The sequence below is a fragment of the Podarcis filfolensis genome (genome assembly GCF_964270895.1).
Source record: "Podarcis filfolensis genome assembly, chromosome: 2".
Classification (NCBI taxonomy): Eukaryota; Metazoa; Chordata; class Lepidosauria; order Squamata; family Lacertidae; genus Podarcis; species Podarcis filfolensis.
The window spans coordinates 682,918-710,639 of record NC_139605.1 but is presented as its reverse complement, the minus strand read 5'-3'; the positions used below and the strand labels follow the sequence as shown (position 1 = coordinate 710,639).

The window sequence follows — 27,722 nt, the reverse complement described above, 5'->3', positions numbered from 1 at the left end:
AGAGGACTATTCAGGGCTCGCCCTCCCTCCACAAGGTGTGAATTTAGCCTCACAATAGGAGGCAGGAGGCGATCAAGGACAGCACATACCCCAGGCAGAAATCCAGGGATGGAGAATTGAGTCCTGATACTTTCAAAGGAGAAGCACAGGAAAGCCTTGCACCTCCGGAAAAATGGGCATTCCTTAAACGGGATACTGTACCTTAAATCGCACCTCATGGACAACTCTTTGACTATACTGTCCCTTTTTCTCTCCTTATCCAAAGCTCACCCGTAGATAAGGGTAGAGCCCTTGTGCCGACCTTTCCATTCATAAAACACCTGGCCAATCACCAGGCACCATTCAAATAACTGTCATACCTGTTGTTGTTTAGTCGTTTAGTCGTGTCCGACTCTTGGTGACCCCCTGGACCAGAGCACGCCAGGCACTCCTGTCTTCCACTGCCTCCCGCAGTTTGGTCAAACTCATGCTGGTAGCTTCGAGAACACTGTCCAACCATCTCGTCTTCTGTTGTCCCCTTCTCCTTGTGTCCTCCATCTTTCCCAACATCAGGGTCTTTTCCAGGGAGTCTTCTCTTCTCATGAGGTGGCCAAAGTCTTGGAGCCTCAGCTTCAGGATCTGTCCTTCCAGTGAGCACTCAGGGCTGATCTCCTTAAGAATGGATACGTTTGATCTTCTTGCAGTCCATGGGACTCTCAAGAGTCTCCTCCGTAAAAATGTCATACTAGCAGCCAATAAAGTCCCCTTATGTTGACAGCTACTGATATACCATCCATTGGGAGTTACGGAACTGCGCCCCCGAGGAGGGCTACACAGGTACTGCAGCTCTCAAGCCAGACCCTAAGTACGGTAATCAGAAGCACCACTGGGAATAAGGGGACGTTAGAACAGGCAATCGAAACCACTTTTGACACATTTGTAGTGAAAACCTTTAGAAATTCATGTAAAATAACTCCAGGGAGGGATTTACACCTTTCCAATGTTGTTCTACTCAGAAGGAGGGGGTAGGAAGTCAAGTTTTCAAATGTCAAAATGAATGTAAAATCAGTGAAATGTGTGAGTGTGAGTGTGTGTATGAAAATATAATTAAGTAATTAAATTAAATAATTAGAATATAACTTTTAAAAAATGTGTTTATTTTCCCAGTGTGGAAAGAATAATGTAGCTGTAGGGTTGGAAAGAATCATGGAACTGTCTGTGTGCAGACAGTCTCAGCTTGCAAGCACGGTCTGCCTTTTGGCCATTGAGCCAGTCCCCACATTTGCCCAGCACAGGTAATATGAAATTACTGGGTTATATTCTCCAAACAACATTAAACTTGTGCAAGCAATGATTTCCCCGTCTCCTGAACTCCCCAGACAAACTAAATTTATGACAGTTTAGCAGTGCAGATCACTGTGGATCAAATGGTGCATTATACTGTTAACATTACATCTTAAAAGATATGCTTTGATACAGAAGTAGCTACACTCAATCTATAAATGGAACCTCAGAAAATCAAGTTGCACCAAAGGAACGTAAAACAAAAAAAAAACTCTTTCACTTTATGGATCAAAAGATAATCTCTGCTGGATTTGAAATTATATTATGAGGCATCTTGTCTCTGCTGGCTAAGGGAATGGATAACCTTTAAGAAATACAGATATTTTAGACCTTGAGGGTCACGATAATAGATTTGGTTGGCATGCATATTTACGGTATGAAAAGACCAAATGGCATAAAGGATTTTTGAACCATTAGGCAAGAAAAACTACTTAGGGGGGGGGGGCTATTAGAACAGAAGACACCATCATGGCTTTCCCCAATGGAAGTAATATCCCTTAAAAATGTGAATGCAAAAGGTGTGTGGGCAACCGATAAAGAGTTGCTCATAGAAGTAGAACAATTGAAATCAAAAAGATTTGAACATATAAGACAGTTAGTTACAGATTGGTTGCAAAAATCCAGAAGTGAACTGTACAAACTTGTACAAGAACTCAATAACAGGCCTGATTTCTGAAGGGCTCTGCTGAGCTTGTGAAAATGACCTAGCACACAGATTTATATCTCTAAGATTTTGCAGACTTTGGCTGTGAACTCAGGCCCCACAAAAAAATTCAAGTTGTGCCCCAGAGTTTAAATTGTTGCTGGGCCCAAGTTGCCCTGCCCTCGCATGAAGTCTTGGGTTTGCAATTTGGGGAGAGGAGAGACTGCCTGCTGGGGGGCGGGCGGGCTAGGGAGGCCCCATAGATTTAGCGGCCCTAGGCTTCAGCCTACTTAGCCTATACCTAAATCCAGCACTGGGTCTGTTCTAATCTGTAAGTGAACTCACATTCGAAACAATGAATAAGAAGTCAAAGTGAATTTCCTGGGACACATTTTATTCAATCTCACCTACAATTCTGTGTGCTGAACACACACAAACACATAGCTAATATGAAATTCCTGGGAGTTATAGTCTCCAAACAACATTAAACTCGTGCAAGCAGGTTAATGATTTCCCCGCCTCCTTGAATTCTCCAGACAAACGACATTTATGATACTTTAGCAGTGCAGATCACTGTGGATCAAATGGTGCATTTCTACTCTTAACATTACAGCTTAAAATATATTATGCTTTGATACGGAAGTAGCAACACTCCATCTATAAAGGGAACCTGAAAAAGTTGCACCAAAGGAACATAACAAAGACACATAAAAGGAACATTTTAAAAAACACAACTTTAAAATACATTCAAGTATGGGTGTGTTTGTGTGTGTGTGTGCTTCAAATGTAGGGTGTGTACAGTCTCAGTGGCCTTCCAGGTCCCCCAACTTCAGATTTCTTGACCTAAAGCACTGGACTGCCTACAACTAAGCAGGTTAAAGGGTGTGATAAGATTTCTGCGATGGTTGTTTAATTCCGTTTTAGAAGCCGGTTGTCCCAGTCCAGGCGCCGAGACGGTGATCTGACAGACTCCTCTTTGGAAGCAGCAAAGTCCAGCGCCGTGGCCTCTGTCTCTGGAGCAATGCTACATCCTTTCAAGAACTTCTGAAATATTTTATTTTGATTTCATGTGGTTGTTTTTGAGGACCATTCTCTATCCTGGTCTTGCTTTCAGATGGGACTGTTGACATTACAAAAATATATCCTTGCAACTGTTCACTGGGCTGCATACACAATCATCTGTATTTAATTCTTTTTAAAGATTGTGGGTTATATTTTGTGGAGTGGGACCTGGGAGGTAAGAGAGAAGCTCAACCTTAGGGGCGGGGGGTATTTTGGCATTACCTGTGCTATTTTTCCAGAAAAAGAGGTGCTGGAACTGAGTTCACAGGATTTTCACAGGAAAGCAAGGGAGCAATTCAAAATGGACGGTTACAATCTTGATTAGTTCCCTCATATGTGGTTAGTAGAGAGGATTAAGCTGGAAAAAAAAAATATGGTATAGAGCTAGAAAGGACAGACTTTGAAACTCCAGAGTGCACAGATGATGCGAAATGTATAAACCATTGCTGAAATTTGAGACTGAAGAACAGGTGAAAGAATGCATGATTAAAGAAAGGGGCGAAAACTCTGATTATAATATACGGAAAGAACAGTGGGAACCTATGTGGACTAAGGAGTTAAAATTTACATTTTGTTATGATCTCAAAGAGATTTTTCATAAAGTGATGTCGCTGGTATTTAACCGCTGGGAAACTTTTCAGAATGTATAAAGATCTTTCAAATGTTTGCTAGGAATGCCAAGAACACAAAGGGACATTTTATCATGCTGGGTGGACATGTAAAAAGGCTAAAATATATATTGGATTCAAATACGTACATTGATACAGCAGGTTTTAAAAGCTAATATTCATTTGACACCAGGACACTTTTTGGACACACAATTAGAAAAGGATTATGGAAGATTACTTCAGTATAGGATTACAGCAGCGAGATTGCTATATACACAAAGATGCAAAAATACAGTCCGACCCAGGAATGGCTGATGAAACTATTGCGGTTGGCTCAAATGGCAAAGTTAACGTGTTTAATTAATTAGAGAAAAATCACTGACAGTTATTAAGGATTTCCATTTCTTGTGGAGTTTCCATGTGAAAGAGAAAAGGAACTTGTAATATCTGGATTTACTGGTTTAGAGAACACTTGGATCTGAATGAGTGAATAATGTCTTTTGCTGCAGGACAGAGTGCCATAAATCCTTTAATCTTTCCTCCCCTTCCATTAATCTTTTTCTCTCTCTTCTTTTGTCCTAACACGAAAAAGGGTTAAAGCACCATTAACGAGCATAGCAAGAGGGTTGTTGTTACTCCTTGTGAATTGGATCTGCTTCCGCATATTGTTGAATATCCCTCCAAACCCTCCGTTTACACCAGTCCAGGTACTGACACTGGTACGTCCTTCAAAGGGGGAGGGGAATGATACCTGGGAGGCATGACAATACCTGAAAGCCATAACCCGGAAGTTGGCACATCACACACCCAGCTGAGTACCCGGTTGGCATAACTTCGTACCCACAGTCCCCACCACAACGCATCCAGAGTTGCTGAAACAGCAAAATGTTTCCCCAGTTGCAACCTCAATACCACTTACGCCTGGCCTGAGCTCAAGATAAGGGTCAGGAAGCAACTGCCCTGTGGACAAGGAGAAGAAATTCCTGACTTCTGCATGTCTTCTCCATGCATGCATTGGTGTGTTTCCTACAGTTGTATAAAAGCTTTATGCATTCTTTGTTTTGGGTTCTTTTGGAGATATCAAAACAAAGAGTCACTCCTGCACCTTTGAATAACCACTTTTTAACTTGCCACCTGTTGTCTCTCCATTGACTGGAAGAGGGCCAGCATTTTTAGCGTTTTGGGTGTGAGGCTTGGGTTCTTGTGCCAAACGCCCAATGCAGGAAGGGTGACCCAAGGTCCCGGAAAATGATCTTTTGTGGGTACGAACCTGGGACAAAGGGGTGGGGAGTTGCCTATCCAGAAGGAGATCAGTCAAGGGTTCTAGTCAGCAGGAGTGCTGAGTTCTGTGAGCAGAGTGGGTGGACACACATCCATGGGAATCATGATGTTCTCTCAGAGAGTCTGTTGACACTGAACCTGCTGCTGAGGATCAGGTCTCTGACCAGGAGCAGGGACAGGGAAGGGCATTTCCGCAGGCTATTAAGCTAGAGCAAAGGCGTGTGCCTTCATCTCCCACCAGTCCAGTGCAGAAGTTCAGAAGACGCAGTATGTCAGAGAGGGAGTCTTCTGGTGACTTGGACGCACTAGCTGGCCCCAGTGGGTCAGAGGGGGCACCTGAAGTAGTGCTCAGGCATTCCACACGCAGTACTAAAGGGATACCTCCTGAGAGGTCCGTGGTCACTAGTGTGTGGGTTGGTTTGGCACAGTGCAAACCAGAGAGTTTTGAGGAAGTTCAGCAATTGCCTGAAGCAGAAGCCAGGAAATGGCAAAGGAGTTGAACTCAATGAGGTCTCTAGGTATGTTCTCCACCACAAAGCTGCCAGCAGGCAAGCAGGCCGTGAGCTGTCGCTGGGTTTACAGGATTAAGCCCACAGCAACTGGAGAACCACAGTACAAGACTAGGCTAGTAGCCAGAGGGTTCACGCAGCAGAAGGGGCTGCATTACACAGAAGTTTATGCTTCTACTTCCCGGAGTGAAACTCTGCGCATGCTCTTAGCAGTAGCTGCACAAAGAGGGCACCAAGTGCACCACTTTGATGTGGATGTGGCTTATTTGAACTCAGACCTGAAGGAGGATCTGTACATGCTACCTCCTCCAGGGTTTGAGGGCAATGAGCCAGATGTTGTGTGGAAACTGCACAAGTCCATTTATGGCTTGAAACAATCAGCCAGAAATTGGAACACGTGTCTGAATGGGTTTCCAGAGAAGTCTTGCAGACAGCTGCCTGTACCTGAAGGGGTCAGGAGAGACACAGGAGCTGGTCTTGGTGTTTGTGGATGACATCATACATGTGTCACAGACAGGGAAACCGGTGCAAGGTTTTGCCAAAGAGCTTGGGAAGCATTTTAAGCTCAAAAACCTTGGTCCAGGAAAGGTTGACCTAGGAGTTCAGATAGACAGGTCTGAGAACGGAAGTTTTTTGCTCAGTCAGAAAAGCAAGATTGAGCAGTTGCTTGAGAAGTTCCGGATGTCTGACTGTGCAGGGGTCAGAACGCCCACGGAGACCAACTTCGTGAAGGACAGTCAGCTTGGGGATTGTCCTGATTTCCAAAACCCTGAGTTTTTCAGTCAGCGCTAGGAGTCTGTTGTATCTCTCCCAGTGGAGCAGACCTGACATAGCGTTTGCTGTGAATCTGCTCAGCCGAGAGGCTACAAAGCCCAGTGTCAGTGCCTGGCTTGGCATCAAGAGAGTGCTGAGGTATTTGCAGGATACCAAAGATTTTTGCCTCACGTTGTCAGCTGAAGGTGACGCACGGCTCACGTGCTGGACTGACAGCGATTGGGCAAATCTTGGAGAGAGGAAATCAGTGTCTGGGATGGTAGTGAAGTTTGGGTAATCTCTAGTTGGGTGGAAGTCCCAAAAGCAAAGTCTTATTGCGCTTTCCTCTACTGAAGCTGAGTTCAGTGCGTTGTCTGATTTGTGTAGGAAATTGGAGTTCTACCCGTGTTTGGTCCAAGAGATCTGTGGGGATCGTTGCTTGCCCATTACTGTTTGGGAAGACAATCAACCCTGTCTGAAGTTGGCAGAGTCAAGTCCAGAACCAAACATTTGGACATACGTTTCCAGAATGTGTGTCAAAGTGTCCAGGAAGGCTTGGTGCGGCTGAAGTACTGTCCAAGCCAGGAGAACCTGGCAGATGGGTTCACTCGCTAAACCTTAGAGCTCCCAGTGTCATGGGGAGTTCTGTGAAGGGTTGTTTTTGGGGTAAGTAGTTGTACTTACAGTTTCCCTCAGTATGCGGGACAAGAGGGGGTGTGAGGAAAATCAGAACTTGCAGGTTAAACAGTGTATCGTCCCTGTCTACTGAAGTGTGGCTTGTTCACATATGGGAATGTTTCTTTGTGTGTGAGTTACTTTCATTTTCCGCTGACGAACAGGAGGATGTCTGCTCTTTCTCCCGGATGATTTATTTTGCTATGCTGTACATAAATTAAAGCTTCTTAGATTAGGAAGAAGCTTGCGTATGGACTGTTATTTATTGCACCCACACAAGGCACATACCGCTGTTGCGAAACTCTGCTTGGAGCCAGGGAGAAGTCCAAAGGCTCAGAGGCACAGGGAAGAGTGCCAGATGCCAGTCTAACTCAACACACACTCCTTAGCTCTTCCACACTTCAGTTGGGCAAGAAGAAAAGGTCACCTGCTTGGGGATATACGTGAGACACTGACGAAAATGCCCCCTGGTCAAGTTCTGTTGCTGGGTTGCTGAATGACAAGAACATTCTTCCAATCCTTGCCCACATAGTAATCAAAGCCTCCCCAAATTAAATCCTATATATACCTATTGCGATGACACTGGCTCTCTTAATCAACCTCTTTCTACATTTCATGTGCTGAGATGGCTTCTTGCTGCTGTGAGTTTTTTGATTGGGTGTGAGATTTTCCTTCTGACTGAAACTCCCTCCATAATCTTGGCACTGAAATAGTTTCTGCCCTTGGTGACTAATGTTATGTTGATGGAAGTATGTGCTTTTATTAAAGCCTTTCCTGCATTTCAAGCACTGGTCTGCTTTCACTCTGCACAAATTTCTTCATTGGAAGCTAGACTCCTCTTGGAAGGGAAGCTGTTTCCCCATTTCTAACATGGTTCGTGCTCTGTATGAGTTTTTTGATGGACCATGAGACCTGCCCTCCTTCTAAAAGTCTTTCCACATTCTTGGCATCGAAATGGTATCTCCCCGCTGTGAATTGTTTGATGGGAATTCAGACCTTCTTTCCAACTGAAGCTCTTTCCACATTCCAAGCACTGGTAAGGTCTCTCCCCAGTATGGATTCTTTGATGGGAAGTGAGATTGTGGTTGTGACTGAAGCTCTTTCCACATTCCAAGCACTTATATGGTCTCTCCCCTGTATGAATCATCTGATGGGAAGTGAGATGGTTGGTAGTCCTGAAGCTCTTCCCACATTCCAAGCACTGATAAGGTTTCTCCCCTGTATGAATTTTTTGATGGGAAGTGAGACTCGCCTTCTGGCTGAAACTCTGTCCACATTCCAAGCACTCATATGGTTTCTCTCCTGTATGAATTATTTGGTGGGAAGTGAGCTGCACCCTCTGACCGAAACTCTTTCCACATTCCAAGCACTCGTAGGGTTTCTCCCCTGTATGAATTCTTTGATGGGATGTGAGATTGGCTCTGTGACTGAAGCTCTTTCCACATTCCAAGCACTGATATGGTTTCTCCCCTGTATGAATTCTCTGATGGGATGTGAGACTTACCTTATGATTAAAGGTCTTTCCACATTCTTGACATTTAAATGGTTTCTCCCCTGTATGAATTCTTTGATGGTAAGTGAGATAGGAGTTCCGACTGAAGCTCTTTCCACATTCCAAGCACTGAAATGGTTTCTGCCCTGTATGAATTCTTTGATGGAGCATGAGACCTTCCTTCCTTGTGAAGCTCTTTCCACATTCTGGACATTGAAATGGTATCTCCCCACTGTGAATTATTTGATGGGAAGTGAGCCTTGCCTTCTGGATGAAGCTCTGCCCGCATTCTAAGCACTTATATGGTTTCTCTCCTGTATGAATCATTTGATGGGAAGTGAGATGGGAGCTGCGACTAAAGCTCTTTCCACACTCAAGGCATTGAAAAGGTTTCTCCCCTGTATGAATTATTTGGTGGGATGTGAGATTCACCCTCTGACTGAAACTCTTCCCACATTCCAAGCACTTATAGGGTTTCTCCCCACTGTGAGTTCTTTGATGGGCAACGAATTTCGTGCTCTGACTGAAGCTCTTTCCACACTCTTGGCATTTAAAGGGTTTCTCCGCGCGATGAATTCTTTGATGTCGATGGAAGCTTGTGCTTCTATTAAAGTTCTTCCCACATTCCAAGCATTGATAGGGATTCTCCCCTGTATGAATTATTTGATGGGAATCAAGACTACTCTTCCACCTGAATCTCTTTCCACATTCCAAGCACTGATACGATTTCTCCTCACGGTGAATACTTCTATGTCGATGGAAGTTTGGTATTGTATTAAAGTTCTTCCCGCAATCCAAGCAGTGATAAGGTTTCTCTCCAGTATGAATTCTTTGATGGGAAGTGAGAGTGGCACTACGAGTGAAGATCTTCCCACATTCTGAGCACTGATAGCCTTTCTTCCCAGTGTGCTTTCTTCGATGGGAACGGGAGCTCTGACTGAAGCTCTCTCCACACTCCCAATCTTGATTTGGCTTCCCCGCTGTGTGGATTCTGTTGTGGTCTCCCCCATTTTTCATTTCCAATCCATCACCACCTACAATGAAAAGAGAAACTAATTAGATTCTCAGGAAGAAACAGAGCCCCCAATTATTAAACAATGCTAATGAACGTTTGTGAAAGAGAAAGAATGGAAGATGTGAGGTCTTTCTACAGAGGTCATGGCCTTTGTTGAACAGCATTCACGGTGTGATGGCCTGCGAATCGGGCTGTACTGGATCCTTTGCCTCAGGCGGCATCTGAACCAAGTCTGGGGCCTGATCCTGAAGAGTCCCAATCTGCACAGGTTCCCCTGCAACAAACACCAGCTGGGCCAAGGAATCAGGGGCCTGAGCCTGCCCTGGCCCCAGATGTGGGGATTCCCTCGTTGCCTTCAGCTGGGCCATCACCTATAGCTGCTCCACTACCAGTTTGGTCAGGGGAGGCTGAGGCAGCCTCTGAGTCTAGTAACCCACCGACGTCTCCCGAGCTGCAGAGACTAAGGTCTGAGAGCAGGAGGAGTGCTTGCCTTCAGGCGAAACAGGGAGGTGAGTCGCCAGGGGATCAGGACTGGCCGTTACCCCGACAAAGATAAAAGGCTGTTGGACCCCGTCCCAGGTTGTGGGAGCAACATTGCTGTATGTCAGATCCTGTACCTGTCCTTTCCTGGTTTCCTGCCTCGTGTCCTGCCTTGGCCCTGTCAGATTGACTCCTAGCAGAACCTTTGGATTCCGGACTGGACCTGGACCACGTTTCATGGGGTACCCCTGGGCCCAGCACACACGGACATATTTATGGGAACCAGAGGTTTAAAAAGTCTGGCTCTTTTCTAGGATGGATTTAGTTTGCCACAGTCATGAAATCCACTCCAACTCTGATATTGGTCTTCTCTTTAAAAAACTGGCAGAGGCTAAAACAAAAACCCCAACCTGACAGAAATTACCTCAACTTCCCTAACAACACTGTGTGTGAATGTTGCCTCCAAAATCCTGTGGAAAGGGTGACTGTCACTCCAGGAGGCAATTTCCCCCATTAGGTCTGTTCTCAACTGTCAAGCGAGAAAGAGAGAGATTTTCTGTGAGAGCAGCTGCTGCTTGTTTTATGCTGCTATGTGCCTCAGAATAAGTCTGTAAAGTCTAATATAGATAGAAGCACATGTCAGTCACTCTTAAGACTTAACGTAGCAGGATTATTTGGTGTTTAACTATTTTGGCTTTCTGTGTGTAGCTTATTATGTCTTGAATAACGAATGGATTACATGTACAAATAATCAAAATCAATAAAGAATATATATCTATAAACTGGATATAAGCACATGTAAACATGTTTTAGTATATCAAGTAATAAAATGTGTTCTGCTTAAACTCTAAACAGAGAATCTTGCGCAGTCTTTCCTAGGAGGAAAAAAGAGCTATATTTTTTTAAAGGGTCAAACAACCTGGGGCAACCTCCACGCATATAAATACAGTCATACCTCAGGTTACAGATGCTTCAGGTTGCGTTTTTTTGGGTTGTGGACTGCCTAAACCCAGAAGTACAGGAACGGGTTACTTCCGGGTTTCGGCAGTCACGCATGTGCAGAAGCGCTAAATTGCAACCTGCACGTGCGCAGACGCTGTGGGTTGCAAATGTGTATCCTGCATGGATCACGTTCACAACCTGAGCATCCACTGTACTGCAGAAAAAGGGTTCTCCCTCAGAAACTGATGTTAATATTTTGACCACTTGATGCCAGTGTTCTCTTAATTATTCTCTCAAAAACAATTGGCAGATTGAAATGAAGAAAGATTTTTTTTAGGATGGACAGAGGAAATTTTAAAGTGGAATAGGAGATGTGGGTGGCGCTGTGGGTTAAACCACAGAGCCTAGGGCTTGCTGATCAGAAGGTCGGTGGTTTGAGGGGGCCGCTAGGGGCGCATTGGAAGATGGCCGACAATACCATCTCTCTGGCTCACACGAGGTAATTAAGAGGCTGATATGGGAGTATGCAGCCTCCCTTGTTATCCCAAGGGAATGGGGAACACTGCCTTGCCTGCTGTTGCCATAAATTACCCCCGGATTTGAAAGAAGGGGGTGAGGGCACTAGGCACAAAGCCCTTGTGTGGGCCCGGCTCTCCCAGACACTGTCTCTGATTGCGCAGCTAGTTGCAGGAGCTCAAAATAAACAATTAGAAAGAAGCAAATGCACATACTTCAAGTGAAGATCGGGAGTAAAGACTGCTAATTAAAGGGATCTCTGTGAAGTGGAGCGACGGGCTGGATAATAAATCAAGAAGAAGATTCATCAAAGGATCGGTATGTCGAAGCGAAACTGAAAAGGGAGGGAACTTTTCTTTTTTTGTCTTATGTGAGTACTCAATAACCCTCCCCCCCAAGAAAGAATCGTTGCAATTACTGATCACAAGCAGGAGGATTAAGAACTGTGTGGAAATAAATTACTAATCAAAGTTATGGCTTGTGGGAATATCGGGAAAGGAATGAAAGCTTTGTGATGCAGTTATAAATAGAGATTTGTTATGGCAGGCCTGCCCACAGGAGGATCGGGGGGGAGAAGGACCATGGCTTGTTATTATATCGGAATGTGAGTTTGACCTGGCAGGGCCGCCTGAGAAAATTGATGACAGACTGGTAGGCCTGTGGAAATCAACGGACAGACTGTGGGAATGTTTTGTACGGAGGTGCGGAAATGGCATCTGTCTATTCTGATATGGCTCTTGGAGAAGTGTAAAATCCACACAGGATATAACAACGTTTGTTTTCAACCCGCTTGTGGAGACTATCAGAGATCACAAAGAAAGGAATATATGATAACAACAAGAAGAGGAGGAAAACAACAAAGAGACTATTTGGACAGAACTGTGTAATTAAAGCAGCAGCAAGAGAGATGTTTGGATCCCTTTCGGAGCTCGAAGCATGGGTACCCCCAACAAAAATTTAAAAATTTGGCTGTATAATTTGGAACTAATGTGATTTGGAATTAATGTGATTTGATTGGCCTGTTAATAAAAATGATTAAAAAAAAAAGAAGGTCGGCGGTTTGAATCCCCGTGACGGGGCGAGTTCCCGTTGCTCGGTCCCAGCTCCTGCCAACCTAGCAGTTCAAAAGCATGTCAAAGTGCAAGTAGATAAATAGGTACCACTCCAGCGGGAAGGTAAACGACATTTCCATGCACTGCTCTGGTTCGCCAGAAGTGACTTAGTCATGGTGGCCACATGACCTGGAAGCTGTACGCCGACTCCCTCGGCCAGTAAAGCGAGATGAGTGCCGCAACCCCAGAGTCGTCCACGACTGGACTGAACGGCCAGGGGTCCCTTTACCTTTAGGAGACTGAGAATAGTGTTAGACAGACTTGAAGTGATACTATGTATTGAGGCAGGTGTCTCACCACCAGAGTAGTTCTTGACAATTTAAAGAAAGTTTATGAATTTACAAGATTTCATCGCAATTTAATAAGAAACTTATTTAGTCTAAAACATGAAGAAAAGAAAGATTGCCAGAGTCATGTGACAGAATTTTCACTATTATTGAAAAGTTAAAGCTGGCAGAATATTCTGTCTGAAGAACAGAAAGGGAACAATATTCTAGGATCTTTCGGATTTATTTTTTTTACTTTTTCATATCCTGAATGGATGGCAATCCAAATTTAACACTCTGAATTAACAGAGGGATATATTGAAAGGAGAGAAGATTCTTCAATCAGATTCTCTTAACTCAAGCTTCGTTTCTCAGAAAAGTATCAAGGGCATTCATAAGAAGATTATTTTCTACAACTATAATAAAGGCAAAGGTAAAAGGTAAAGGACCCCTGGACAGTTAAGTCCAGTCAAAGGCGACTATGGGATTGTGGCGCTCATCTGGCTTTCAGGCTCAGGGAGCTGGCGTTTGTCCAGGTCCTGTGGCCAGCAGGACTAAACCTCTTCTGGCGCAACGGGACACCGTGACAGAAACGAGAGTGCACGGAAACGCCGTTTACCTTCCTGCTGCAGCGGTACCTATTTATCTACTTGCACTGGTGTGCTTTCGAACTGCTAGGTTGGCAGGAGCTGGAACAGAGCAATGGGAGCTCACCCCATTGTGGGGATTTGAACTGCTGACCTTCTGATTGGCAAGCCCAAGAGGCTCAGTGGTTTAAACCCCAATGCCAGCTGCGCTCTTGCAACTGTAATAAGGAGGGACATACAGCCAAGTTTTGCAGAGCTCCAAAGGTGAAGAAATCTCAAAGTAAGCAATCAAACTGCAACTGAGCCAGAAGATACCATTATCTTGTTCCACACAAAATGAGTCTGTCAGGTGAGAAGTCAGAAGTGAGGTTGGTTGACTCAGGAACACGTCTATGTGTCACAATGTAAAATTCATTTGTGGTATGAGAAATGTTAACTGTTGATGGTGAAATTTTAATAGCTAATGGTATAACTGTAAAAATATGTGGTAAAGGTTCGGGATATTTAAACTGCAAATTGGGAAATGAAGTAAAGCAAATCAGAGTGTAAGATGTTCTTTATGTAACACATATAAGTTGTAAATTTCTGAATCAAAGGATGTTTAAGAGTCAAATGACTTAGGGCAAATTCCACGCATATAAATACCACACTATGAAGCCTACATTTAAGAAGGCCTGGTTAGTTCAGATCATCCTGGTCATTGTTTAAAAAGGTGTAACTGGAGGAAGAATATTCACAGAGAAAACAGTTGATACCCTTCCATTGAGCTGCATCAAAATATTGGCGGTTTGTGACATAGAGATACGTGTGGAATTTCAAAACAGATATTATGATCCAGCAGGGAGCCTTACGGAGAGAGTCCAGGATCCCACGATTCTCCTCCATGACTTCCTTATGCAGAGCTCTCTGGTCAGGATCCAGCAACACCCATTCCTCATATGTGAAACGAACAGCGACATCTTCAAAGCACACCGGACCCTAAAAGAAAGAGGGAAATGTCCTCCTCTTAGACAACATAAAGATGATCTACTCCACATTGCTCTGTGGTTGTCATGATTGAATGTGGTTGTTTTGTGCACATGTTCAATACGGATGCTTATTTTAACATCTTAGTGGAACTCTTTTATTGTGTATTTAAATTCTGAGTATTCATCCTTGTGGGGTGTGTGGGGTGACAGTACCCTTGGTGGTGGACACGTTCTGCTCCTTCTGGGGTGGCTTGTCCACCTTTGGTCCCCATCCTGCACTCCGCTCTCACCTGCGGCTCCTAGAAGCTGTCAGCATGAGACAGCGGCCACAATCCTGGAAACGGCTTTGACTGACTGGCTAAACCAGGTGAGAAGAGCCAACAAGTCTCAAACCCTCAATGAGTCAGGGACTTCCCCGTCCATGCTAAGACTAGTTTCAGCACATTGAGCAGAAGATACCAAGAGCAGGTCCCACAGTCAAGTTGGTGGTTGCTCCCTGTTCTACAGAGGGAAGAGAGGAGCAGATGGGGCTGGTCCACCTGGGAAGGGAGCCCAACTAAGAGAAGGAAAACTTTGATCCTAAACCTCCTCTGCCTTGTGGGTTATCTTCGGGAGAAGAAAAGGCTACGGAGTGAAGCCAACACAAATCTGGAATGGAGTCCCTAAGGCGGTTGGATGGAGCCTTGTACACCTACTTCCAGCAACTCCTACAGCCCAGCTGACGCCAAACATCTTCCTCTGCTTTCCTTTGGACCACGTCAGAGAGGCCAAGAGTGAGGTTTTGTCATCTGGGCAGCCCAGGACCTCCATCCACACTGCCAAGGCTTCTGCCCCAAGGTCAGTTTACTGGTCTCTGCAGCCACAGCAAAGGCTGTGATTCTCCAAGAGTTTGACTTCACCCCGCGGAGGCGCACTCCATGGTCTTTCGAGCGCCAAAATGTGCAGCTGAGTTAGATGAATCCTGGCACCTTTTTATGGTTTGTCAGCTGCGTCCAGAAAATTCATGTATGGAAATCGTGAAGAGCCACTTTGACAGAAGCCAAGAACAGAAGAGAGATTTGTTCGGCTCAAAGGCCCCCTGGCTGCCCCACCCCTGGGCCTCTTTCCCCACAAGTCTCCTTCCCCCCTACCTGATCTGGTTCCACAGCCGCTGCTTCCCCTTCGCCACCATGAAAAGACGGAGGAGGAGGTCTTGCTGCCATCGTTCTCTCACCTGCGAGAGACAAAGTTAACTGGGAAATCCAGAGTGTATTATTCTCTCTGAGGTTCAGCTGTGCATCTCGAACTACAGACGAGCCTCAGAAAAAAGTCTCCCCTGCTAAGCACATTTCAACACTGTAGCCCATATTTTATTTGTGTAAAAATACTGTCTCCACTCCTCTGGGCTATTGGTCTCATACGTCTCCTGTCAAAACATGAAAATAACCCAATTATTAGCTTCAAAAGCCACTAAATATTACAGTGAAAATTCTCCTTCTTCCTTACCCACTGGCCTCTCTCTGGTGTCCATCGGAGTCCTCTCTGCCTCAAAGGAATCGGGGCCCATTTCTGCGAACAGATCCTTTCCCTGAAAGAGTAACAAGGATTCAAAAGAGAAAATGAGGGATTAGAGAATAAAAACTTTAGGGGTATCAGATCTCATTCCTTGGGTGCTACCCAAAAAAGGATGGGTCATTACTAGAGATTTTGAGATGTTCAGAGCCCCTTGGGAATATCCAGAAGAAAGTCTCTCTCACCTGCTGCTCTGCCTGCTGTCTCTCCTCTGCCTGACTCAGGAGGAAACCTTCGGCCAGGGCCACCGCCTGGGAACTGGTCTCTGCTCCGCATTCCCTCACCCAGATCTCCATGTCTGGTGGAAGGACTGCCAGGAACTGCTCCAAGATCACCAGGTCCAGCATCTCAGCTTTCGTGTGCCTTTCTGGCTTCAGCCACTGATGGTCTAGTTGGCAGAACCAGCTGCAAACCTCTCGGGGTCCTTCAGCCTCCTGGCAGCAGAACTGCCTGACCTGCTGGCTCTGCACATCTGAGCAGAGGGTGTCCTCCTCACCCAGGATCTTCTGCATGGAGTTTTCCCAGAATCCCCCACTTCTCCCAGTCTGCATATCACGATCTCTTCCCACTTCAGGACCAGCTGAGTCTTGCTCATCCATCTGTGCCCTCAGGAAGCCTCCAAGAGATCAGAAGGAATCAGAAGGAATCTTCTGCCACGTTCTGTCTGTGCGAATCAGAGGTGCCAGCAAGTCCTACAAAGCAAATGTGTTGCTCTGTTGTAAAATGGATACACCATCAGGAGAAGTAAAACGTTCATGGAACAAGCCTTCATGCTCAGAAAATCGAACTAACTACTGGCCAGTTGCTAATCCCCCTTTCGTGAGCAAGGTTCTGGAGTGGGTGGTCAAGGACCAGATGAAGACGCTCTTAGAGGAAACTGATTTCCTCGAAACATACAGGTCACCCTGTATGATGACCTCTGTCAAGAGAGAGACAAGGGAAACGTCCGTGTTAATTCTCCTCAACCTCTCAGCGTCTTTTGATACCATTGACCGTGGAGCGCCTGTCCCAGTTAGGGGTGGCCCCCCTTTGCACTGGTGCTGGTCCTACTGGGATGGGTGTTCCCAGAGGGTGGGTGTTGCTTGGGGAGTGCTTTCCAACCTCATGGAGGAGCCTTCAATGTGGGGTTGCTCAACATCTGCACGAAACCTCGTGAAGAGGAGGAATACCTCTGTCCTCAGCTTTTTATTGAGAGTACAGGGCTTTATCCAGACAAGACGGAGGCCCAGTTAGTGGGTGGTTCACTAGACCGGATAGAGTTTGCTATAGAGTTTTGTATGCTTTGCTATGCAAAATACGTTCTGAAGGTTGACATCCATATCAATGACCAAAGTGACAACTGACGAAGAAAACATGTGAGCCAATAGACTTCCTTTTGATTAAGGAAAGAAAAAAGCTGAGCAATGTCAGAAACTTAATCCAATAAGAATAATCGATCTTACTCTATTTGCCCTGCCAGCAATGTTGCCGTTTCTGCTGTCTCCTGGTCTCCTGGATCTGCCAGAAGAAAAGACACAGTAGCAAGGCTGGAGGGACCTGGGAAAGAGGAGGAATACGCCCCCCCCCACTCTTTATTGAGAGCCCAGGGCTTTATCCGCAGCCTCCCCCCCCGCCCCTCCCTCCCCAAGGGGGCAGAGCCCTGGCCCCCTCGCCCCCCCATCTGGGCCCCCCCTGCAGGATCTGACCTGCCCCCCCGCCCCCCCTTCTCCCCCTGGCGAGACTCACCCCGAGAGAGGGAGACCAAGCAGCCCCTCGGCTGGCAGAAGGGGGGCCGGCGAGGGAGGGGCCTTGGCAGGGAGGACCTCGCCCCCCCCCCACGACGCCACTTCCGGTCCTCTCTAGGAATCCGGCTCTGCTGCTTTTAACCCTTGGCAAAGCGAGAGGAACCTCCTCCTCCGAGGCAGGAACCACGTGCATCGCCCCCCCCCCCGAGACGCTTCATTTAGGAGACACCCCCCCCAAGAAGCAGGGGACCCCTCACTAGAAGCAGAGCATGGGAGAGTCTGAAAGGGAGCCCGAGGGTCATCCAGTCCACCCCCTGCCAGGCAGGAATCTCAGCTCCAGCATCCCTGAAGGAGGGACCCCCCCTCTGCAGAAACCTCCCTCCCCCCCCATGTCCTCGTTGTTGTCTTCTAGGTCACTTTGGGTCCAGAGAGGAGAGGGAAGGGAGAGAGGGCCCCTCTCCTGCGCCAGAGCTGTCAACATTTCCCTTTTTTAAAAGGAAATTCCCTTATTCTGAATAGGGTTCCTCGCAAGAAAAGGGAAAAGTCGACAGCTCCGGCCCGAACTGCCTGGGTCTCCCCTCCTGGGAATCTCCCCTCTCACCCCTCCTGGGGTGCATTGGGAGAAGGGAGAATCTCAGGGCTGCATGCCGTGACCCCCAAGTCAGGGAGCAGAGGGTCCTGCCCCCTTCCTCTGGGCCAACCAGGGAGGGGGGCGAGTTTGCAGGAGCTCCGCTCATCTGTAACCTGAGGGACCACTGTATTCCAAAAAGAAGGGAAAGAGACAACACACACACACAGCCGCCACCTGCGCTGCATCTGCAAAGCTGTATCAGGCCATTTAAAAAAGTCCTGGCTTTCGCCAAATAATTCTGGGAACCGTAGTTTGTTCAGGACGCTGAGCGTTGCCAGAAGACACCCCCAACCCCACCTCCCTTTCCAGTCACAAAGCTGCACTTCCCAGAGTGGTCTACCAATCTTGCCAGGGAACTTTGGGAGTTGTAGTTTGTGCAGAGGGCGCTGGTGGGAGAGGGTCTTCTATCCACTCTCAACACTTGGCGACGGGAAGAGTCTGCCTCTTCCCTCTCCCCAGACTGCTTTCTTTTCCAGCCAGATGGCCCGGATATTATTATTATTATTATTATTATTATTATTATTATTCCGCAGGGTGTCTCCTGCCTTGCCTTCCATGGCTGGTGAGATCTGCAGGGTTTTGCCACTGGGTTTTCTGTTCGGTCTCAGAATATCCTCTGAACACCCAAGGGCTTGGATGTCTGAAGGAGCACACAAGTCTCAATGTGACCTTACTGCTTTTGTTTGTTATTGTAATGAAATAAAAAAAAATAAGGTCTTATATATATATAATAACTGTTCATAAATGTACCAACCAAGTGCATACATAGATGTGTGGACCACATGTCTGGAACAGCACAGGAGGACAGCCCTGGAACCATTTTGACTCCCAAACTGACCTCAAATTTTCTCTGCAAGGTTGAAGGAAAATGGAAAAGCCTCCCCATTGTCTTTTTGTTCACAAATCCTGTCTTAAGGGTATGTCTGTCTGTGTGTGAATAGAGTGAGCCTGTGACCTGGCTCAGGAACTGAGTATTTGTCATTACAAAAGACTGGCCATGCTTCCCCGGGTGTCCAATCAAGTGAGCATTAACAGGTAACTTGCCAGATAGGAGGTAAACAACGCACTCAGATTTCTGTTGTAGACCTCCTCTTCTGTGATGTAGGTATGATGTATCTGGGGGTAGTCTTGGAAAGCAGGAGGAAAACGGGCATGAAACGAAATGGTTCAAGACCAGTGGGGAGGAGGTAGAGGACGGGGTGAAGAGGTTCCCCAAAAGGAAGGTTGTGCTGCTGATGGCATATTCAGGGAAAGGCTATCATGGGATGCACGTAATAGGCAGAATTTGTGGTCCTGGTCTAATGATAGGTGAGAACAGTGAACGGACCCTCCATAGTTCTACACTTGAGGGCTTCGGCAGCAAAATGGATTTCGAAAATGTGTATTTTCAGCTGTGTTGCAGGTGTTTCTAAATTGACATGAGCCAACTGTGACGCGGCAGCTAAAAAAGCCAATGCAATTCTGGGCTGCATCAATAGGAGTATAGCATCTAGATCAAGGGAAGTAATAGTGCCACTGTATTCTGCTCTGGTCAGACCTCACCTGGAGTACTGTGTCCAGTTCTAGGCACCACAGTTCAAGAAGGACACTGACAAACTGGAATGTGTCCAGAGGAGGGCAACCAAAATGGTCAAAGGCCTGGAAACGATGCCTTATGAGGAACGGCTAAGCGAGCTGGGCATGTTTAGCCTGGAGAAGAGGAGGTTAAGGGGTGATATGATAGCCATGTTCAAATATATAAAAGGATGTCACATAGAGGAGGGAGAAAGGTTGTTTTCTGCTGCTCCAGAGAAGCGGACACGGAGCAATGGATCCAAACTACAAGAAAGAAGATTCCACCTAAACATTAGGAAGAACTTCCTGACAGTAAGAGCTGTTCGACAGTGGAATTTGCTGCCAAGGAGTGTGGTGGAGTCTCCTTCTTTGGAGGTCTTTAAGCAGAGGCTTGACAACCATATGTCACGAGTGCTCTGATGGTGTTTCCTGCTTGGCAGGGGGTTGGACTCGATGGCCCTTGTGGTCTCTTCCAACTCTATGATTCTATGATTCTATGACTGTGGACATTTCCTCCCACTTCTGGTGAGCCAGGGTGGCTCAGCAACATAACTGGTGGTCTCCAGTGGAGGCGAGCTCCTCTTTCTCCTTCACGGAGGCACAAGCCCTCCAGGCGATGAGAGTCTGAGTCCAACCTTGACAGGCATGTCCGAAGTCTGTTTTGGGGGCCTAATCCGGCCCATCGGTTGGTTGAATCCAGCCCCTGTGGCAGTTTATTTTGTGGGGTTAAATCCTAAAAAAACCTCAGCTTCAACCCTGAAAAAAACTCCACAACTTCACTTGGTCGGCCCTCACGGCCCTTCACGTCATCAAATCTGGCCCTCTTTGAAAAATGTTTGGGATTCTCTGAAAGGCTCTCGTTTCCCTCCCATTCTGCATCCTGCAGCAGACAACTCTGGTGGGTTCGAGGATCTGTCTCTGAGTTCTGTTTCTTTTTCCTGTGACCAGATCTAGCCTCACCAATGCCTCTCTGGAGAAGAGCGTTAAAAGCAAGGAGATCCATTCTGTAGTCTGTGTGATGGGAAGGTAAGCTGGATTCCAGGGTAGGAAGAGGAATCTGACCTGGAAAGGATCAGGGGAAGATTGGGTCAGGGAGGACCAGGAAGGGAAGGGGTCAGGAAGGAAGGAAACCCCACCCCCATGGGGCCAAGAGATTCAAAGCAGACCAGCCTCCCTCAGAAAGGAAGGCTCCCAGAGATCATTCTGCATCCTTGTGGGCAGTGCTTTTTTCTAAAAATAGGTGGAGGGGTACTCTCCTTTTCCTACTCATATTGAAATGCTGCCCCTCAATGAGGCCAAACTTAGAATCACAAAATGTTTAGGGGTATGCGTCCCCCCAGAAAAAAGCACTGCTTGTTGGACAAGGACAGTATTTGCCTTCACTTTGTCCTGGCTAATTGGACTGAACTGAGGAGACAGGCTAACTTTTTGTTATGTACTGAGTTGAATAGGATCCAAAAGGCAGCAGTCTGACTGGTCCTAGAACAATAGGATTAAGAATGCAGCAGTCTGATTGGTCCTAGAACAATGCAGCAGTATGATTGGTTGGCAGGAACCACCCAATCATGCTCCAGATAGAAGTGAATCCACAACTTGATTGGCTTACAGTAGAATTCCGGAATTAGCCAATCATGTGCAGCCCATTGTGTAAATAATGTATATAAAGCAGATACTTTGAGGGGACTTTCATTCATTCATTCCTCCTCACCACTATGAGCTGAATAAAGAGCATGAAATCACTTTGCGACTCTGAGTATATTTCACTTTTCAAAGAAAAACGAGAAATTCCTTGCTAGAGAGAAAGGAGGGGGGGTGGGACTTGTTGTGCCCCTTCCTTTGCCTTCTCCCACCAACCCTGTGATCACTGTGTGTGTGTGCGCACACACCATTCCTCTGTGCCCAACCAGTCCATGACATCGTTCCACCCCTTGGCCTCTGTCCCCACAACGCAGCTTCCCCCGACCTGATCTGGTCCCACAGCCGCTGCTTCCCTTCTGCCCCCATGAAAAGATGGAGAAGGAGGTCTTGCCGGCATCCTTCTGCCACCTGCAAGAGAAAAAATGGTAAGCAGGTCGCCAGGAGTGCCTGCTTCTCTCACAGGTGAAACAGGGCATCTCTAACTACAGATGGGCTTTGGAGAAAGTCTTACCTGCTGAGAGCATTTGGATGTTGGCCTCTCTCTGGCGACCAGCGGAGCCTGAGGTCTGCACTACCTATAAATCTTCAATGATGATGTCATCTGGATGGAAGAGAATGAGAACAGAATGAAAATGAAAATGAAAATGAGATTTTCCCACAGGCCTTTAGTCAAAGGACGCTTTAGGCGGAAGCAAGCCAGGTCCGGCCGAACTACTGTCATCTACAGAGGAAAGAAAAATCGGGGTCAGATGGGAGCAAGAGAGCACAGAAGCAGCGCCAAGTCTGGAATGACAGGTCTCCCTCTGTCTTGGGCCCAATCCCTTGTTCCAGAGGACCTCCCTGGGCAGAGGTGGAAGGGCAGCAGCAGGAAAGGGGGCAGGAAAAGCCTCTGGCCTCATCCTGGCCCCCAGGGACACACCCCACATCATCTGCGCTAAAGATCACTTGGGGATGTGATCTGGGGGGGGGGGTGGAAGTAACCAAAGAAATGACAAGAAGAAGGCAACTACCGTATTTTTCGCCCTAAAGGACACACTTTTTCCCCTCCAAAAATGAAGGGGAAATGTGTGTGCGTCCTATGGGGCGAATGCAGGCTTTCGCTGAAGCGCACTGACCCCTCTCGCTCTCCAGGCTTCAGGAAGCTCTCCGCAAGCCGTGGGAGAGCTGCACAAGCCGTGGGAGAGCTGCACCCTGAAGCTTGGGGGGGCGCTGAGCTCAGCGACCCCCAGGCTTCGGTCTTCGCGCAGCTCTCTGCAAGCCGTAGGACGGCTGCGCGAAGTCACGCAGCTCTCCCACGGCTTGCGGAGACCTGCCTGTTCTGGGGGCTGGGATCGGGGGAAGCTTGGGCTTCCCACGCCCCAGCCCCACGCCTGTGGGGGGGGAAATATTTTTTTTTCTTTATTTGCCCCCCCAAAAAACTAGGTGCGCCCTATGGGCCTGTGCGCCCTATGGGCCGAAAAATACGGTACTTTCTCTGAGGTTGGGGTATTTCCGGGCAATGGTCAGCAGCAAAGAGATGCTGCTGGCTGCTAGTTCTTGAGCCTCCCCACTTTCCCCCAGGGCGTATCCTCTGAAGTACTGCAGGAGGAAAGAGCGTTAGGGGCCAGTCTGGGCCAAAGCAGCCCCACTGCCCCCACCACGGAGTCCCTGGCACTTCTGGACCATGAGGGTTTGCCAGCTTCGGTCTTGGGAGCCAAACAGGCTCTGTGCCCCAGAAACGGGGCAGTCCGTTGGGTAAGGGACGGGGGACGACAACCCTAAAACCACCCCTGATGCCATCGGGACACTTACACTGAGAAGGTGGAGGAGGGTGCCAGGGTTGGGGGCTTCCATAAGGAGACTCCCCAGCAGGAGCCAGCAGTGGCGTAGCGTGGGTTGTCAGCACCCGGGGCAAGGCAAGTAATTTGCGCCCCCTAACTCGTGGATTTGCGCCCCCTAACCCATGGATTTGCCCTAACCCCAGATGTTGCGCCTGGTGCGGCCAGCCCCCCCTGCACCCCCCACGCTACGCCACTGGGAGCCAGAAGTGCCTCTTCAGTTCCTGCGGGAAAAGAGAGAAGAGAGTTTGAATGCTGGGTTGGATTCTGCAAGTGTGTGACAAAGAAGAAGAAAGAGCCGTGAATGGAAGTCAAAACAAAGGACATACTTCTTTCTCCTCCTCCTCCTTGGCCCCATTCAGCACGGCCTCCAACGTCCTGTGCAGGATGGCACTGATCATATCGCAGCTGAATTTGGGCCTCATGGTGCTGCAGAGATGAAAGGGAGGGGGTTAGAGTCTCCCTTGCCCCTTCTCCCTCCCGCCTGCTCTTTCCCCCTGGAGTTCTGCCCCCCACCCACAACCCCGTCCACGCCAAAGACCCCACTCACCTTAGCTGGAGGAGGGCCTCCAAGGCAAGGGCCAGGGTCAGGGGGCGATCTCTGAAGTGCCCCAAGGGCCCCAAGATGTCCTGGAAGAGAACAGAGGAGGAAAATCAGGCTTGGCTTTGCAGGGGAATGGCAACCCCATGCCCTAAGCCGGCAGGGTCCTCCTTCCAGCAGATGCACAACCCCTCCCCCCCCACCCCATCACTCACCAGAATGGCTTGGGCCGCCTCCTGCTTGGAGCACTTCAGGGATCGGAGCCCCCTGAGCTCAGCTGCCTGGCAGCTCTGGATGACCCCCAGGAGGTAGCGCTGTTCATCCTCCAGCAGCTGAAATGCAAAAGTCAGGCTGTCGGTTCCTCGTGAGGGGAGGGCTTCTCCGCATCTGAGAGTGCCGAGTGGGGGGCAAAGAGCCCGGGGGGGCAGCGGGGGGCAGGTCTGAGGGATCCAGTCCCTTCTCTTCTTTTCTCCAATACTCACCCCTGGGGCTGGGATGCGGAACCGCAGCAGAACTGCAAACAGAAGGACATGGGAAGAGGTGAGTCCTCTTTTGCATCCTTGGACTAGTTGCCCCCCATGCCCATTCCTGCCCTCCTCTGTCCAAAAAAGGAGGGCCACTGGCTCACCTGGCGCCACAGGCTGCTATGGTTCTTGCTGGGGGGCCACCCTGTGGCAGCGCCTGAACAGGCGCATTAAGCACCTGATCCTAGAAGAGATGAGCAGAGAGAGCGACTCAGACGCCAGCAGCCCCAATTCTTGGGGGGTGTTTGTGTGTGAGGAGGGGAGTCTGGAGAAAACAGTGAACCACTGCTGAACTGGCAGAACAGAAATACGTATGTGGAGCCTAATTGATCCTTGCCGGCCCATCATGACCAATTCCTTCCATCTCTCTGCAGTTCAGTGACCTGAAGGGGCATCATCAGAGCCTGAAAGAGGCAGCCCAGAGCATGAAGGGCTGGCAGAGAGAGAAAGGAGGTCCCAAGTGCTCTGGGTTCAAGAGCTACGGCCATGCCAGGACCCAGAGAGCCTGGTCCCCTCATTCATGCAGTCAAGTCAAATTCATGCAGTCAAGTCAAATAAGGGTAGAACATTTGCCCTAATGAAGGCTGAGCCTTTCGCTCGCAAGGCGCTCAACCAATCCGCTCAGACTATCCAAAGAACTGTCCAATAGCAACCAGTGAGTGCCACAAAACAGTGCCCTCTAGAACAAAGCACTGAGGGCACAAGGAGAATGGGATGACAGAGAACGAGATGGTTGGACAGTGTTCTTGAAGCTACAAACATGAGTCTGACCAAACTGCGGGAGGCAGTGGAAGACAGGAGGGCCTGGCGTGCTCTGGTCCAGGGGGTCACGAAGAGTCGGACACGACTAAACAACAACAACAACAACAACAACAGAACAAAGCACACAGGCACTGCAGCTGCCAGCCAGCCGTGGCCTCTGCTCTACAAGTAGGAATTCCCACTGGGAAATCAGAACCAGCCATGAAAACCATTCTTGGTCCATTGAAACTAGTCTTTCAAGTTTCAGTCTAGGCTCTTGCACTACCAACGCAGCTGTACGCTTGTGAAACATGGACCACTTATAAACACCATCTCCAACTCCTTGAAAGATTCCATCAATGGTGTCTCTGAAAAATGTGACACACCACTTGGGAAGATAGGCAAACTAATATCAGTGTACTGGAAGAAGCAAAGATCACCAGTGTTGAAGCAATGATTCTTCAACACCAACTTCGTTGGACTGGTCATGTGGTTCGGATGCCTGATGATCGTCTTCCAAAGCAACTACTCTATTCCAAACTTAAAAATGGAAGGTGTAATGCTGGTGGCCAACAAGAGGTTTAAAGACTCTCTCAAGGCCAATCTAAAAACATGTTGTATAAACACCAATGGCTGGGAAACACTGGCCTGCAAGCGCTCCAATAGGAGAACAGCCTTTACCAAAGGTGTCATGGGCTTTGAAGACACTTGAACACAGGACGCAAGGGAGAAACGAGCTAAGAGGAAGGCACGCTTGGCAAATCTACACCGTGATCAACTCCCGCCCAGAAACCTATGTCCCCACTGTGGAAGGATGTGTGGGTCCAGAATTGGCCTCCACAGTCACTTACGGACTCACGGTTAAAACTCACTCTTCATGGAAGTCAATCTTACTCGGCTACGAGCGATAGAAGAAGAAGAAGAAGAAGAAGAAGAAGAAGAAGAAGAAGAAGAAGAAGAAGAAGATATCTGGTCGTAGCACTCGCCTACTCTTGCAGTGGGAAATCCTCCAAATATTCATATAAAAGCAATCCAACACCGGACTGACACTGTTCCAATGCTGTTCTGCTCAGAAGGAAGATGGCGACCAGAGGAGGCACCTGGGACATGGCTTGGGGCGGCCATCATCCCTGAAGCATGAGACCACGTACCCAGCAACCCTTCTGCCGGGGTGATAATCACTGCCCTCCTGGTCTCTGAGTGCCAGACAGGTAGCCATCTCAAGGACAAGAGTGGATCCAACCTACATGGATTGGGGACTTGGCCAGGACAATAGGGGGTACTCAACTTGGCTGGGAAACAGGAACATGTATATATTTTCCTTTGTTTTACTTAATGGGTGTAACGTGGAGTTCAAGGGAGGGACAGGGACAAACCTGATACTCAGGTGTCCGCCAGAAAAACCTCCCAGTTTGTGACACCCCCCCCCAGGAGATGAAGAGAAAGGGATGCTACTTACAGCCTGCCCATGTTGTCAACGAAAAGATCCCACCCTCCTATCTAAAGTAACTAACTATCTAAAATGCCCACCCAAGCCTAAATCTGACCCCAACCCCAACCCCTGCCCTAAGTCTATACCTAACACCCGCCCTAACCCTACACTTAACCCTAACTACTCTATGTAAAAAATAAAAATATACAAAATATATACAGAATATGCACAGACGTGCACAAAAAACAAAAATATTAAAATAAAGAACAAAAATAAAACAAAATAAATAAAAGTGTTAAAAGAAAAGAATAAAAGAAAACCAAAATAAATAAAATAAAATAAACAAATAAAATAAAAGTAATAAATGAAATCAAAATAAGAAAACGAAAAAAGAACAAATCACTAATCCTCCGCTTACTCTCCGCCAACTGCCACCACCACCTCTCTCCTCTCTCCTCTGACCTCTCCTCCCTAACCCACATTTGCCTGCAAGTCAGTGGCTTTTAAAGGAGAAGCAAGAGATGTCACAAAGGAGGGCCGGTCCTTGTCACCGTGGCAACCCCCCCCCCAGGACCTGGCCCCACCTGCCCCTCCTGAGTGGTGATGCTCCTCTGTCAGAACTCGGAAGCACCTGCTGTTCCGCCTGCAAAATGCTCTAATCCCAAACTCTCTAGCCCCACAACTGGCTCTGCCACGATAAGTCCTTTTGTTTCTAAGGTGCTTGGGGGCTCTCTGTTTCTACGTTTGCTGCGGGGGGCTTAATAATATCACTACCCGTCTGCACTCTGTGAATTAAGCAGGGGCATGGATTTGCAAGCATTTGTAACTTCTGCCACGTAATTTTCAGGTGGAACTCAAATCAGGAGAGAAAAGGGTATATGCAGCCTGCTCTTTCCATGTGGGGGCCACATTTTGTGGTGCATGCAAGTTTAATGGTATGCCATAACATTAAAGGGACGCGGGTGGCGCTGTGGGTTAAACCGGTGCCGCTGTGGGTTAAACCACAGAGCCTAGGACTTGCTGATCAGAACGTTGGCGGTTCGAATCCCCGCGACGGGGTGAGCTCCCGTTGCTCGGTCCCTGCTCCTGCCAACCTAGCAGTTGCACGTCAAGGTGCAAGTAGATAAATAGGTACCGCTCCGGCGGGAAGGTAAATGGCGTTTCCGTGCGCTGCTCTGGTTCGCCAGAAGTAGCTCAGTCATGCTGGCCACATGACGCCGGCTCCCTCGAGTAAAGCGAGATGAGCGCCACAACCCCAGAGTCGGCCACGACTGGACGTAATGGTCAGGGGTCTCTTTATAACATTAAAGGCAGATGCATGGGGGACCTGTCTGGCC

The 27,722-nt window shown here is 47.9% G+C and overlaps 2 protein-coding genes across 8 annotated transcripts in view; both read right to left on the bottom strand.

Moving 5' to 3' along the window:
- The window catches only part of LOC310757253 (uncharacterized protein), a 46,448-nt gene extending 19,546 nt beyond the window's left edge, over positions 1–26,902 (bottom strand). The window contains exons 1-6 of one of the 7 annotated variants that reach the window (XR_014545053.1): positions 26,413–26,902; positions 24,317–24,396; positions 24,171–24,202; positions 23,904–24,020; positions 23,698–23,777; positions 23,374–23,576 (exon numbers count right to left, since the gene is read on the bottom strand). Coding sequence is in view for 2 of the 7 variants with exons in the window: in XM_083602542.1 (XP_083458668.1) it covers positions 23,459–23,576; positions 23,698–23,777; positions 23,904–24,021; positions 24,171–24,220 (366 nt within the window). In the remaining 5 variants the exon portion in view is untranslated. The other 6 variants (XR_014545055.1, XR_014545054.1, XR_014545056.1 and 3 more) reach the window with 6 other exon arrangements.
- Positions 2,342–17,613, bottom strand: LOC310756552 (uncharacterized protein). The gene is made up of 6 exons (XM_083600822.1): positions 17,509–17,613; positions 15,969–16,475; positions 15,718–15,799; positions 15,363–15,445; positions 14,116–14,242; positions 2,342–9,380 (listed from the first exon to the last, which is right to left on the bottom strand). The coding sequence occupies exons 2-6, from the start codon at positions 16,380–16,382 to the stop codon at positions 7,720–7,722; spliced, it is 2,367 nt and encodes a 788-aa protein (XP_083456948.1). The 5' UTR covers positions 16,383–16,475; positions 17,509–17,613; the 3' UTR covers positions 2,342–7,719.
- Positions 26,903–27,722: the final 820 nt, after the last annotated feature.

Coding starts and splice junctions, on each gene's coding strand:
- LOC310756552 (XM_083600822.1), bottom strand. CDS start 16,382: ATGGATGAGCAAGACTCAGCTGGTCCTGAAGTGGGAAGAGATCGTGAT. Junction 15,800..15,968: donor GACAGCAGGCAGAGCAGCAG/GTGAGAGAGACT, acceptor TTACTCTTTCAG/GGAAAGGATCTGTTCGCAGA. Junction 15,446..15,717: donor CACCAGAGAGAGGCCAGTGG/GTAAGGAAGAAG, acceptor TGTCTCTCGCAG/GTGAGAGAACGATGGCAGCA.